This window comes from Podarcis melisellensis (genome assembly GCF_964234715.1).
Source record: "Podarcis melisellensis genome assembly, chromosome: 1".
NCBI lineage: Eukaryota > Metazoa > Chordata > Lepidosauria > Squamata > Lacertidae > Podarcis > Podarcis melisellensis.
In genome coordinates, this window is record NC_138528.1 from 92,014,417 (window position 1) to 92,028,696 (window position 14,280).

Here is a 14,280-nt window from a genome sequence, read left to right on the forward strand (position 1 = left end):
GCTACTGAGCAATCCTAGGCACCATGTGGATCCTCTTGGGAAATCAGTAAAGGTTAAAGAACAAGAAGCACAGAGCAAGAGTCAATGGACAATTCTCACAATGGAGGGATGTGAAAAAAATGTGTTGTTTCCCCAAAGATTTGTATTAGGGCCTGTGTTTTTAAACTTATTCATAGATGATCTGGAGTTAGGGTAAGTAGAGAGATGACATCGAATTAGTCAGGTTGGTGAAAACAAAAGGTGATTACAAATCACTCCAAAGGTGCCAAACTGGGTGAATGGGCAATAAAATGGCAAATTCATTGTCATCGTTTAAGCTGATGCACCTGGTGGTAAAAGAATCCTAATAAGCAGACTGATGTGGTCTGAACTGGTGGCAAGTGATCAGGAAAGGAAACTTGGAGTAGCTCAATGAAAATGCTGGCCTAGTGTGTGGCAGCTGTGGAAAAGGAGAAAACCACGCGAGGGATCATTAGGAAAGGGATCTTAAAACTGCCAGCATCTTAATTCCACAGGTTTCAGGCCAACATTTATTGTGATAGGTTTCCAGTTTATCTTTGGTGTGTGGCTGGTCTATTTCTGCCATTGTGGAGTTTAATTGTATTGATTTTATTGTTCTCCTGGGGGCATGGGCAGCAAGAAACAAGCCAACAAATAAACAGCCCACAAAAACACTCCAGAATGTTCTGAGGGCAAGGCTGCCAATCCTGCTTCTGCTGCTTTCATCAAAGACATAGCACAGAATACACAAGACATTTGAGAGGGGTGGGGAAAAGAGACTGAAAAGTCAAAAGACGAGACAGAGATCTATGTAGAGTTCAGAAGTCATTCCTTTTTGCACAACCACACGTGTGTGTGTATGTGTGTGTGTGTGTGTGTGTGTGTTTTGAATTTTTAAAGCAAATAGATATTGCTCCCAAATTTTCTTTGCTAGAATAAGGACTGTAAACTTATGGTTTTTAAAAAAGCACAAGGGAGACGTTTAGGATTCTGTATTTGTGTAGCACACTTACAACCACAAGAATTATTAAGTGCATCTTATACAATTCTACGGTACCTGTAGCAGCTGGGAAGAACACTCCAAACACAGTGAAGAAAGACTCCCCCGGGCTGTAGTTCGGCAGCGTGTTATTCAACATTAGCTCCTCTGAATAACCAACGAAACCATGTTCTGCATGTTTCAAAGTAAAATAACACATGTTTAACGTCATAGCCTGCTGCAGTCTTTATTTATGCTCTCCTTATTTACATCCTCCCCATCATATCCTATTGTTTTCCATCACTACTTATTTGCGGAGATGGTCTACTTTCCACAAGCATCAGAAAAAGGCAACTGCATTGTTAATGAATCACAAAGATATGACAGCAAATGTTGAAGGGGAATACCGCACTATCAAGTCTGAAATAAGACATCTATCATGTTTCTGGACTGTGGTGCTTTGGAATAAATAGGAAACAGTTCTTTTTTAAAAACAACAAAAAAACAACACACCAGCATGTATTAAAATCAGGGATAATTAACAAGCCTATTTTAATCATAAATTGCAAAGCCAGCAAAATTGTATCTTTAGAATATTCAAATCCTGATCAGTGTTGGAGATGGCGATCTGGAAGGGAGGCAAAGCATCAGGCTGTTCAGACTGAGAAGCTATTCCAGAGCCAGGGGCTTATAGGACTGATAGAATATTATCTGCTCCTTGTATCACCTGATCCTACTGAGTTGGTAGCTGCAGCACTGCCCTCTGGCCACCCCAAAGCAGTAGCATTGCAGAAAACAAGCCAGCAGGTCCTTCATTCAACAAGATGCCACAGTGATAGAGAGGCGAAGACACTTTGGTCCTGAAGCTCAGATTCCCAGTTTGAGACTACCTGACCCTTTACATTAGCTGAACTTCAATTCTTATGGCTGGGACTGAGTATTTTTATTATTATTATTATTATTATACAACAATGAATTGAATCTGTGAATTATTTGCACCAATATTTTTTTATTCAGCATTCAAGGAAAGGCATTGAAAGAACAGTCATGTCTGGTTTTGGGGAATTGTTTATATAGCCTACATCTGAGTGGTAGCTGGTTTACCACTTCTATGGTACAATTTAAAAAATCACATGTACCTGGAAGAAGATGTTTTTTTTGGGGGGGGGCTAAATTCAGTTCACATTCAAAGGCAAACTAAGCTAATTCATACTTTCTGAAACAAAACATAAACTGAAAAACAGCCATTGTTCAAAATTCACACTTATCTGAATTTTGCAATGCAGCTCTCCAGTCAATTAATGTGATAAAAAGCATATACTAAAGTGTGGATATAAATTCATGCATTGTTTGGGGGGGGGACATGCAAAATACATTGCACTAACGGAAATCGGTTTGCAAAAATGTGCATATCAGGGGGAAATTACATATAAAAAAATATGTACAATTTGTACAAAAATGCTGCTGAATCTTCATGCTAACTTTTATTTATTTTTTAAAAATCTGCAAACTGAAGTGGGCATGTGGAGAACTGAATCTACGATTGGAAAAATGAGCAACCAGGAGAAGCTGAAATGGACAGATTTGGGGATTCCTGCCTGGAAATAAGCTCTACTGAGTTTGATGCGGTTTATCCAAAGGGTAGCTCAGTTGGTAGAGCATGAGTCTCTTTATCTGAGGGTTGTGAGTTCGAGCCTCATGTTGGGCAAAAAGATTCCTGCATTTCAGGGGGTTGGCCTAGATGACCCTCATGGTCCCTTCCAGCTCTATGATTCTGTGATTCAACCCTAGCTATGTGTGTATAGGACTGCATCTTAATAGCTTTTCTCTGGCCCAGAAGAGATCTCACCTAACAGGCAAAGAGACTTGGGAAATGCCAGGTCTCTACTGGGGCAGTTCAAGTTTATCTCAACTGTTTCTGGATTTGAGGCAGAGTCTGGGCCCCTTGACATCTGGCCAAGTCACAGAGGTTAAATGAAGCTACACATTTCCATGACCATCTTTAGCCTTCATGAAAAAGAAAAGGGTATCCTTCTTGATGCCTTGAAACGATAACCACTGATCCATGAAACCCAGGACTTGGCATCTATTATTCATGGAGTCTGCAGGCAGACTTTGCTATAAAACTTTACTGAAGGCTCCCTGGGAGGGGTTTCTTAGGCAGGGTCATGCACAGCAAGGAAAAGAATCCCAGAGGAGTGAACAACAAGATTTAGCACAGAGGCTGTGCTCACATTCCACACCCCCGGTGCGTAGTGTGCCATTGCAAAAGAAGCAAATACCCCGTAGCCTTCACTGACTTCCCTCAGCAAATGAACAGGAAACTTAGAAAACGTTTATGTTTCTGCAATTTTTAACTTCTGTGTAAGGGTGACTGGATTTTTAAAAAACACATATTTTGGGATGTTAGAGTGTTTAGTGCTTTGGAGTAAAGGACACACCTTAAAGGTTTGGAAGAGTTTGAGGTTTTGGCCGAATACTTTGAGAACTTGGAAAACGCCTTGAGAGGTGAATAAGCTGCCAGTGAGCAGTGGTTATGCAGGGTGAGCCATTATGCAACTGCCGAAAGGATATCCACCATGCCAAGTTCTGCGAAGCCTGGACTTCATTACAGATTAGTCAAGTTTTGGGTCAAATTCAAGATAAAGTCAGTTGACAATGTTAAAGCTGAGCGAAGTGAAGAGAAAGCAGTAGTGCAATACTCAACCATGCTATTCTGAAAATAGCCAATGATGATGATGATCACTGAACTATACAGTGGTACCTCAGGTTAAGTACTTAATTCGTTCCAGAGGTCCGTACTTAACCTGAAACTGTTCTTAACCTGAAGCACCACTTTAGCTAATGGGGCCTCCTGCTGCTGCCGCGACGCCGGAGCACAATTTCTGTTCTCACCCTGAAGCAAAGTTCTTAACCTGAAGCACTATTTCTGGGTTAGCAGCGTCTGTAACCTGAAACGTATGTAACCTGAAGCATATGTAACCCGAGGTACCACTGTACAGTGCTTGCAATTTGGGGGAGTGGTGGGGAGTTTTGAATGTTGAAATAAAGCAGGTTTTTTAAAGTAGGACCTTCTACTATCATTCTGGAGACCTAGCTCAAGACTAAAAGATGCTGGAATAAGGGAGAACTCAGTTAAACTGGGCATTGTATAGGTCCCCCCCCCCCTCGTGTCACTGCAAGGAAAGGTGCTTCTAAGATGCGAAAAGAGAAAAGAACACATTCTCTACAAACATTCTCACTATTATTTCTTATATATAGATAGTATGATGAGAAAAGACATTAATACTCAGTATATTATTGTTCTTGCTGTTAATTTATTACCTGCCCTTCAACCGATGGTCCCAGGGTGGGTAACCATAAAAAGCTATTTAAAATGTTGTTGAAAGGTCAGGAAAGATAGTATTTGCTCAATGGGATTTAACGTAGTTGAGAGGTTGGTTGTCTTTAGTATAGAAAGGAAAGGATTCACCCAATGAGCCTACCAGCAGAAGCCCTGTGAAAATACTACTTGCGCAACTTGCTATAACTGTTCAGAAGAAAGCTCAGGTTTTTTTAATTCTTACTTTAGTGCTGATTCTTCATTATGGTTGAAGGTATTACAGCACCCAAGACAGAAAATCCAACCAGCATTTTTTCTCCCACCCAGTTAATAAGTGGCTAACAATTTGGCCTCCTTTTCAGGATGACCAAAGTTTTAGCCACATGGATCTTTAAAGAAATGTACAAAATCTAACCTCTGCTCTAAACTAAATTATGACTAAGCATATTTCCCCCCAAAAGATAAATGCATGTACAGCAGAAATGCATACCTAGCAAGTATATTGGACAGGATGTACAAAGACTTCTTTCAGAGAAACCTGATCCTATTTTAGCACTAAATATACATTGCAGCAAATGGTTAGGAATCTTTAGGGCTCTGATCCTAGCACATTTGGAAATAAAATCCATTATGAAGCAAGTCTGATTCATTTCATACAGTTTTCTCCTAACTAAACACTTTTTAAAAATAGAATTACCGTGTAAATAGCTGGCTGAATAATCTGCAGCCTCTTTGATAATGGGTCGGCCTTGGGGAAAGTGGTGCAATTTATTGGAAACACTTGATTCCTACATCTTTATATACACAGGAACAAAATAATTCATTCTTGCTTATCAGGCACAAGGTAAGATGAATTGCAAATGAATTTTTGACATCTTTGCAATATTTCTGAGGCAGCTTTCCAGACCAACTACCACGTATCAGGTATATCACTGAGTTGAACACATAAAATAACTATAAGGCTCTTGGTGCTGGATCTCAGTGCCTGGGCTGAATGTATCTCGTCGGATCAAACTAAGATCTAACAATCATTATGAAGGTCAACATCCTGTACCCAGCAGTGGCCAGCTAGATGCTTCTAAGGTATTTATCCTATTATGGCTGTTATGAGAAGTAGGACCACACTCCGACATGTCTAAGGCTTGAAAAAGTATTATCTATAATGAATCAAAGAGTGACAAAAATATTGTATGAAGAGATACAAAGAGCCTTACTAATGCAATTTTCTTTCTGATTTGTGGAAGCTCTATGTAGCAAATGAAAACAAAACAAAATGTCACTACAGCCATGGTGGGTGGGGGGAGATTATGTGTCAGGGCTGGAGTCACAGCACAAAACAATAAATCACCAGAGGCCAGTGACACCAACTCTTTATTCAAGGAAACAAACCACAGCTCAAGCCTAGTGGTCTCAGCAACTCTCTCTTGCCCCAATGAAGCAGTTGCGAGGACTGAAGTTCCCCACCTTCCCAGTGCCCACCAGGACCTTCCCAGTGCCCACCAGGCTCTTTCTCACACGGTCTCAGGCTGTGTCTATGCACAACCCCCGTCTGCTCTGCTTGCTTCATTTCTCTGCATGTTCTAAGAGACCAGGGGAGTGGGGAGCTGGTTGCAGCAGAAGGCAGAGACTCCCTGGCTTCTGCTTCTGCCTTGGAGTCTGAGCTGTGCTCTGCCGCAGCCTTTTCCTGTTCACTAATCCCTGCCACTTATTCTGCTTCTGACACCTCCCCTCCCAGTCTGCTCCCTCTTCTCCCTCTGACCACTTATCATCCGACCACCAATCCCCTGGCTCTGAACCTTCTTCCCCTGGGGGTTCTCCAGTTGGTGCCTCCTATCATTCCTTTGCATCCAGCCAGTCTATGACATGAAGACAAAGTTTTCAGCATGTTCAGTTGGTATGATGCCAGTCCTGCTGCAGGTCTATGAGAGATTGAACTAGATAAGTGATAAAAGCAATCTAGTATCAGCACCCTAGTTTTTCACTTAAAATGTGGTTCTTCTTTTAAGTACCCTTCTATCCCTAAAACACAAATAATGGACTGAGCTCATGAACACACATCTGCAGGGGAGATTTGCACAGAAGGTCTCAAGGTACTAGACTGGTATCACAGGTGTTGAAAAGGTATCAGAGCTCGTCTAGTCCAGACCATTGTGCAGTCCAGGATGTACTACATTAAACAAAGAAAGATGTCCACAAGAAACAAAGGTTGTAGACTTCAGAACAAATCCAGCACAAAGTATAATTCATTTATTTTGAGGACAGAACATTCAGAATTGTCAATGAGTGGCTGGTTGGCAATGTTACTGCAGATGTAGAAAGAATAGCAAAAAGGAAGATTTTTAGTTGGGGCCTTATTGGGAGGAAGGAATGCTCAGTTAAGAATCTTGCTTTCTATCTTCCCTTTCTACGTCTTCTAGACCAGTGTTTCCCAACCAGTGTTCCGCGGCACACCAGTGTGCCGCGAGACGTTGCCTGGTGTGCCGTGGGCGGGAGGCGGGCGAGTCGGGCGGCGGTGGCTTAGAAAACGAGCGGAGCTGCGAGCTGCTTGTAAAACAGGGTCCCAGACGCGGTTAGCCGCGATTAACCAAAATCGATCCCAGGTTCCTTAAGAACTCTCTGCAGTGCGTTTAACGTCGGACGGCTGCGGCTCATAAAAGCGCCCTGCAGCCTCCCAAGCAGCCGTGACGGGAGGCGGGTGGCCTGGGCAGGACGGACCGTCTGGCAGCAGCAGCGGCGCGGGCGAGTCGGCGTCTCTTTCCTGGCTCTTGAGACGACGGGCTCGCCGGCTTTGCGCTCGCAATGTGGAGCCTGCCACAAGCAGCAGCCGCAACAGCAGCCGCGTTTGGGCTCCCGGAGAGCAAACTTCCCCCCCGGCCCTGGACCCTCCTTGGCCCCCGGCAGGTGCAGCGGGCGCCGCGCTGGGATCTCAGCTCCTGCGAAGGGGCGGCCGGCGCGGCTCCGGGGGGCGGGGATGGGGAAGTAGATGGTCCCCCCGCCCAGTCGAGACTGAATGGTGCCCTTCCCCGAGGGGAAGAGGGAGGCGGGGAGGGGGGCTCCTCTGGTATTATTAATTAGCCGTAATTTTCAGGCTTTCGAATGGACGGCTCCTTCCATCAGCGAAGCAGCTTTTGGCGGCTGTCTCAGTGGTCCCGCTAACTTTCCTTTGAGGAAAACCTGGGCGAGAAAAGCCGCCTTCCCCCATCCAAGTTTGTCTGAAAGTGAGCAGGGTGGGTGTCACAAAGGGGTTCTAGTGGGGTTTTTTGTTTTTATTTTTTTTAAAAAAAAACCTCCCCCACCATCAGATACACCAATTTGCAAGGAGCAAAAGGCACTGAACCTTCTTCTTTTCTTTTCTTTTTCTAAAAAGGCAACTATTTTATTCACGCTTTTATAAATGGAGGATGGAGGGGGGTGCAGAAAGAGACGGGGCCGTGGACTAGATCCAGCGGGAAGGAGCCTTTTGGCGGCCAGGTGCTTCAGGGGGTTGGAGGAGGCGACCCTCGGGGTTCCTTCCACCTCCACTGAAAGGTAAATGAAAGAGGTCTTAAAGCTAGCTATCATGTTGCTGAACTTATAGCCAAGTCAAAAAAGTCGCACACTGTGGCAGAGACATTAATACTTCCCGCCTGCAAAGCTATTGTAGAGGAGATGCTCGGACCTGAAGCAGCTAAGGAAATAGCCAAAGTCCCTCTCTCAAACAACACAATTTCCAGACGTATTAATGACATGTCTGCAGACATTGAAAGTGTGGTTTTGGAAAAGCTCCATAGCAGTGAGAAATTTGCATTACAACTTGACGAGTCTACTGATATCAGTGGACATGCTCAACTCTTGGCCAATGTGCGTCATGTTGATGGTGATGCAATTAGAGAAAACTTCTTTTTCTGCAAGGCATTGCCAGAAAAAGCAACAGGAGAAGAAATTTTTCGGGTCACATCAGAATACCTTGAACAAGGAGGACTTAAGTGGGAAAACTGCACAAGTGTCTGCACCGATGGAGCTGCAGCCATGGTCGGGCACACCAAAGGCTTTGTAAGCAGAGTGAAGGAGAGAAATCCAGATGTGATTGTTACGCATTGCTTTTTGCACCGTGAGGCCCTCGTAGCCAAGACTTTACCAGCAGACCTAGTTCATGTGTTGGATGATGTTGTGCGCATGGTAAACTTTGTAAAGTCACGACCCGTGAAAAGTCGCATATTTGCAGCTTTGTGTGAGGAGATGGGAGCGAAGCATAAAACCTTGCTGTTTCATACGGAGGTCCGGTGGTTGTCGCGTGGCAAGGTCTTGGTTCGTGTGTATGAGCTGCGGGAGGAACTTAAAGTGTTTCTGACAAATGAGAGGTCAGATTACGCAAAGCTGCTTGCAAGTGATGAGTGGTGTGCAAGGCTGGCATACCTGGCAGATATATTTCATCATCTGAATGAACTGAACACACGAATGCAAGGCCAAAATGAAAACCTGCTTACAAGTACAGATAAAATAAATGGATTCTGTTCAAAGGTGCAACTCTGGCATCAACACGTGGAAAGTGGCAATCTTGAAATGTTCACACTCACCAAGCAATGGCAAGGTGTTCACACTGCTGCACTGTGTGAGATAATAGGTAAACATTTAAAAACTCTCGAGGGGAAGTTGCCATTTTATTTCTCTTCAGTCTCCACTGAATGCCTTGACTGGGTTAGGGACCCTTATAGCTCAGCATCAGTTGGTGGAAAGGACATGACTTTACAGGAGCAGGAGGAACTAACTGAACTGAGACAAAATCGTGGTTTCAAGCTAAGATTTGCTGATCTACCTTTGGACAATTTTTGGTTGGAAACTGCCAAGGAGTTCCCCCTTCTGGCAAACAAAGCTATTTTGACATTGCTCCCATTTTCCACTACATATCTCTGTGAGTTGAGCTTTTCAAGCATGATTGCTATAAAAACTAAATACAGAGAGAGACTGAGAGCTGTTGACGAAGAGCTACGTGTGTGTCTTTCTTCGATTCCAGCCAGAATATCAGCTTTGTGTTCAGCCAAACAGGCCCAGGTTGCGCACTGAATAAAGTATTTTATAATTTTTCATATTTCTGTTTACTTACTATTTCATAATAAAGTAATTATAAAATACTTTCTTTGTGTTTATTTGATTCCTATTAAAGAGAGTTACTTTATATATAGTCAATATAGGCACAGAGTTAATTTTTTAAACATTTTCTAATGGTGGTGTGCCTCGAGATTTTTTTCATGAAACAAGTGTGCCTTTGCCCAAAAAAGGTTGGGAAACACTGTTCTAGACTACAGCAACACTGTCAAACACTCAATCACAACCCATTCTGGATTCCACATGACAAGCAAAGCAAAGCCTCCTTAAAGCTTACATAGGGCTGTGGTTGAAGGGGTAAAAACAATCTAACTGAGGCCCAGCCCTGAGAAAGGCTATTTGGCCTCCTTATCTTTTGATGGAAAAGAATGTGCTCCCTCAGATTAATGACGTGTTTACCCAAAAGGAAATCACCACCCTTCAGAAGCACTGACTGTTTGTTCCTTCCAAGTCACTGTTTGCTGATTCTGAGCTGATCTCCCAAACCTTCCCATTTAAAGCCACTGTACAATACAATTTCCTATCAGTGGCCAGCTGCTCAGGGTCCCCCCATGTTAACCCTCTCCAGAAAGCTACCCTGTAGGGGAGATAGAAGAATGCACTCCACCTGTTGCCCCAGCTGCTGTCAATGCCAGTGAAGTGGGAACAGTTTGCTATTTAGGTCACGCTGCATTATTCATGTGCAGAGAGACAAAGGGGACTTCTTTTAACATGCAGGCAGCTACATTGCTGCAGGACCCCCAGGGGTGACTCATCTCTAGCTACAGCACGCAAATATTTTTATGCCCACAATTCCAGGGGAAGATCATGTCTGTACACAAACTCAAGTCAAGGGAGAAATCACATCAATTCGGCACCTGCATCTATATAATTCAGAACAGGCAGTGGTATGTATATTTGGCAATTTCTATGATTATACCACACGAATAAAGAAAATAGAACAGGACACAGATTCGGGCAATCTGAGAATCTCAGCATTCATTTTTAAAAAAACAAGCACATGCTACTAGCCCATAGGGCTTGAAAGCATGTGTAAAATACCTGATGAAATCTTACAAACCATAAGGGAGAATAAATGGTTTCCCCAGTGCCTAGTGAGCAGGACTTTTGTCTTCCTCAAGACAAGCAGAAACATAACAAATTATGACAAATAAGCAATGAATAGCACAATGTGGTCTTGCATTATTTGCATAGGTTAAAGAGTTCAGCAATTTAATGGTGCCGAATTTGGGGTGGATTAGCACTTTTTATTTATTTGAAATGTTTATATTCCTTGCCTCTCCTGATATTTGAAGCATCTTAGGGCCAAATTAGATGTTACGTGGCATGCAGCTGCAACCTGGTGTCTCTTCTCCACAACTCTGAGGTAATATCTAGTGATGACATTGCAGCCCTTCTCTCACTGGTAAGGTGAGGGCTGGAGGGGTGGAATTCTAAACACAATGGCATTATTTTGCTAGCAAATATTGAGCAGATGAGGAGGAAAGTCTGCTCTGAAGGCACATCTGCTGATGTGTGACAGCAGCTATATTATTATTATTTATTAGACTTGTTAGTTGCTTTATCTTGCTCAAAGTGACCCAAGGCAACTTACCACTAACCAACCCACTCAATCAATACGCCATCAGACTTGGTGTTATTGTGCCTTAGGATCAACAGAGGTGGCCCTCTAGGTGATGCTGCCACCATTGAGTGGAGGCCTCCTTATTGGCAGTTTCCCCATTTGTGGGATGCCTTCCCTGGTGAGGTACACTTGTCTCAGAAATCTTTGCACTGATGGGACTTGTTTGTAGAATGCAGAGCCATATCTTTAAGAAATGGTGATCCTCTGATGTATATGGCCCCTTGGGTGTTTTTTTAATGAACCTGTGTAAGACAAAGAATCTATGCAAAGAGAGCTTAGCTGCCATTTTGTTTGAAAAATATGGGTTATAGAATGCTGAATTTAGAGTAGAAAAAAAGGGAAAGACAGAAGAGAAAGTTGGTTTTGCAAATGAAAAAGAAAAAAAGCTTAGGAGAAACACTGTGGACGGTGACAAAACCTTTTCAAAGCTAACTGTGGTCTAGTCCAAATGGAAAATTTCTTAAATGCACAGATAAAAGATTAATCAAAATGAAAGAAAACAAAGCTTAATGATGGTAGAGAATAATGCCATTTTATTATCGTGATGGAAATGGTAAAAGCTTGAGAACAGGGAATGGAACTTTAAGATATCGTCTGCCCAGCCCACTTTATTGACCAACTCCCATCCTATGACCAACGTCAGAGAGAAAACAAGCCTATCAAAATAGATTCCTGTTGTTTTTCTCAATTTTAAAGTATCTTTTCCCCTAACAGCCATTGCTATCTCACTACATCCTTAGCACTTCCCAAGTTGTTCAAAGAGGTATTTCTTTCCACCAGACTCTCACGTCAAGTCTTTCAAGTCCTATCTTATTATGCGATAAAGTAAACAGGTGCCTTTTGCGATTATCACCTAACGTATGTCCGCAATCCTATTTCTGAAGAATGATTTACAAACTGAAAGCAGAGGTGGAATTAAAAACACACAGGAGAAAAAGTTATACAAGCAACTGATGGAAGCCATGCTTGGAAAAGAACTTCTAAATTGTTTGGGCAATCGAAACTATAAAGGTTACAATATATATATTGTAATATATATCACGATAATGACTAGAAGTGAAGCATAGGTGCTAGAGGCAACTAAAAGCTTTTGGGAAAAGTGGCAACAGTGGTGCAAGTACATAGGCGCCGACTCCATGGGGCCTGAGGGGGCCCGAGCCCCCTCAAAAATTCGTTTTGGGGGGCTCTGCCCCCCCAATAATTTAAGAAAATTATTAGTTATATTATGCTTTGTAAAATCACAAAATTATGTTGGTATTTTTTATTTTCCTTGTTTGACGATAGTTACCTTTTAAAATACATTCAGTAATGAGTTAAAACAAAGCCACTCCCGATCTAGAGAGGGGGTGGGGTTGCGGGCTCTCGACCCATCAACAATCTCGCGGGGCTGGCGTCAGCCCCGCGAGACGCGGGGATTCCCCCTAGCTCATTAATATTCACCGCCCACGGCGGCAGCCAATCGGCTGCCGCAAAGGGCGAGCCCTCACAGGTTCACTTAAGGTCGGGGCAGCCTGGGGCTCGCCCCTTTCGCTCCCCCAGCAGCAGCGGTTTGGAGGTCTTGGGCCCCCCAATATTTTTTATAAGTCGGTATGGGCCCCCGCCCCCCCAATATTTTTATAAGTCGGCGCCCCTGTGCAAGTAGAGAACTAAAACACAAGTGGAAACAACTACCCTTTTAGAATCAAACTGCTAACTTGTTGCATACTTACCATATAATTATTGTTATATGGCAGAGCATGAAACTGATATGCAAGCTGGGTTGGCCCAAATCTTATTTTGGCCATGTAAATATGAGTGGTGCTTAATGCAATTCTTTGTTGAGGCAAAGAATAGGAGAATTTATTTTGTAAGCCTTTGAAATGACTCCATTGGCCTAAACAGCTACAGCTTTTGTTATATGAATATACAAAGAGGCCATACACTGAGATCAAATACTGGTCCATCTTGCTTAGGGCAGCCAGGTCCAGGAGAAAGCAGTGCTGTATCTCTACTGCACAACTGCCATCCGCCACAGTCAGCATGGCCAACGATCAGGAATGATAGAAATTGTAGGAAGGCAGAATAACGTCTATCCATGGCCTACTCCAGTATTATTTTTCATCCCGATAGCAGGGAGTGAATCTGGGAAATGCTGCATGAAAAAGTATGTGTTCTACCATGGAGTTATAGGCCCTAGTGCATCAGTCAGGACATGTTCAGAATGAAAATTGAGACATCCTGCCTCCCATACACCATACTGAATCACGCATTTTATCCGTTCAATTAACATTCTAGCACAAATTTAACAACAGCTAAAACAACAAAAACGGGGTAAAGCCTCACACATTAAAATGCTTCACATTTCCACAATTACAGCGAAGAAGACTCCACATTTTATGCAGGGCAACTCTATGCATGTTTCTTGGGAAGTAAGTCCCATTGTGTTCAACAGCCTCACTTGGGTGCTTGGGACTACAGTGCTAATCTTAAAACAAAGGGGAGCTCAAGAGAGGTGTGTTTTGATCCAGGAACTCAACGCTTGCAAAGTGTAATTTTCCTCAGCCGATGCTATTCACAGTTGATGAAACTTTGCAGAGATTGTCATACCCATTATGGAATATTGGCTTGGTTAGGCAGCAGGAGTCACCTGACCTCAGGTCAGTTGCATCACTGCTCCTTACCATGACGTGGAAGGGAGGGAGAAGGTGATGGAATAGTTAGCAGGGTGCCAGAGGAAGCTCCAGATGAGCCAATCTCACTGGCACCTCGCTCCTCTCTCTACCTCTGGGTAAGCAGCAGTAATGCAACTGACCAGGTCAGTGTGCCCATGGGCACAGCCAAGGGGGGGCAGGGAGGGGCAGCTGCCTCCCCAGATCAATGAAACAATAGAAATACTTAACTGACCAATCATGTTGGTTCTGCTCCCCCTAACAAAAGTCCTGCCCCCCCCCAACAAAAATCCTGGCTACGCCCATGTGTGGGCCACTGGCCCAATCACACTGACTACTACCGCCTTCGTTCTTTGGATTTTAAATGAGAAAACTAAAACAAACTACAAAGTGATAGATAGCTACGTATTATTGTTCTGTCTGCCAAAGAGAGAAGTGTTTGTATGTACTGGTGTTGGTAAACTGAAACAGTTAAGCGTTCCTCCCATCCCTTCTAAAGTAGATTTACCCATTAGTAAATCTTTTATTTTAGCCATGATCTGGCTCTGGAATATCTACTTCAGAGATCCTGCAGGCCTCTGTGGGCTTGTCAGTGTAAGGCCCCCTAACAATGTTATCATTA

General features: G+C 43.3%; 1 protein-coding gene across 4 annotated transcripts in view; it reads right to left on the reverse strand.

Moving 5' to 3' along the window:
- Positions 1-14,280, reverse strand: part of SLC12A8 (solute carrier family 12 member 8) — a 68,024-nt gene that overhangs the window by 24,344 nt on the left and 29,400 nt on the right. For all 4 annotated transcript variants that reach the window (XR_014171612.1, XM_081925050.1, XM_081925051.1 and 1 more), the window contains exon 6: positions 1,058-1,171. Coding sequence is in view for 3 of the 4 variants with exons in the window: in XM_081925050.1 (XP_081781176.1) it covers positions 1,058-1,171 (114 nt within the window). In the remaining variant the exon portion in view is untranslated. The remainder of the gene's footprint in view (positions 1-1,057; positions 1,172-14,280) is intronic.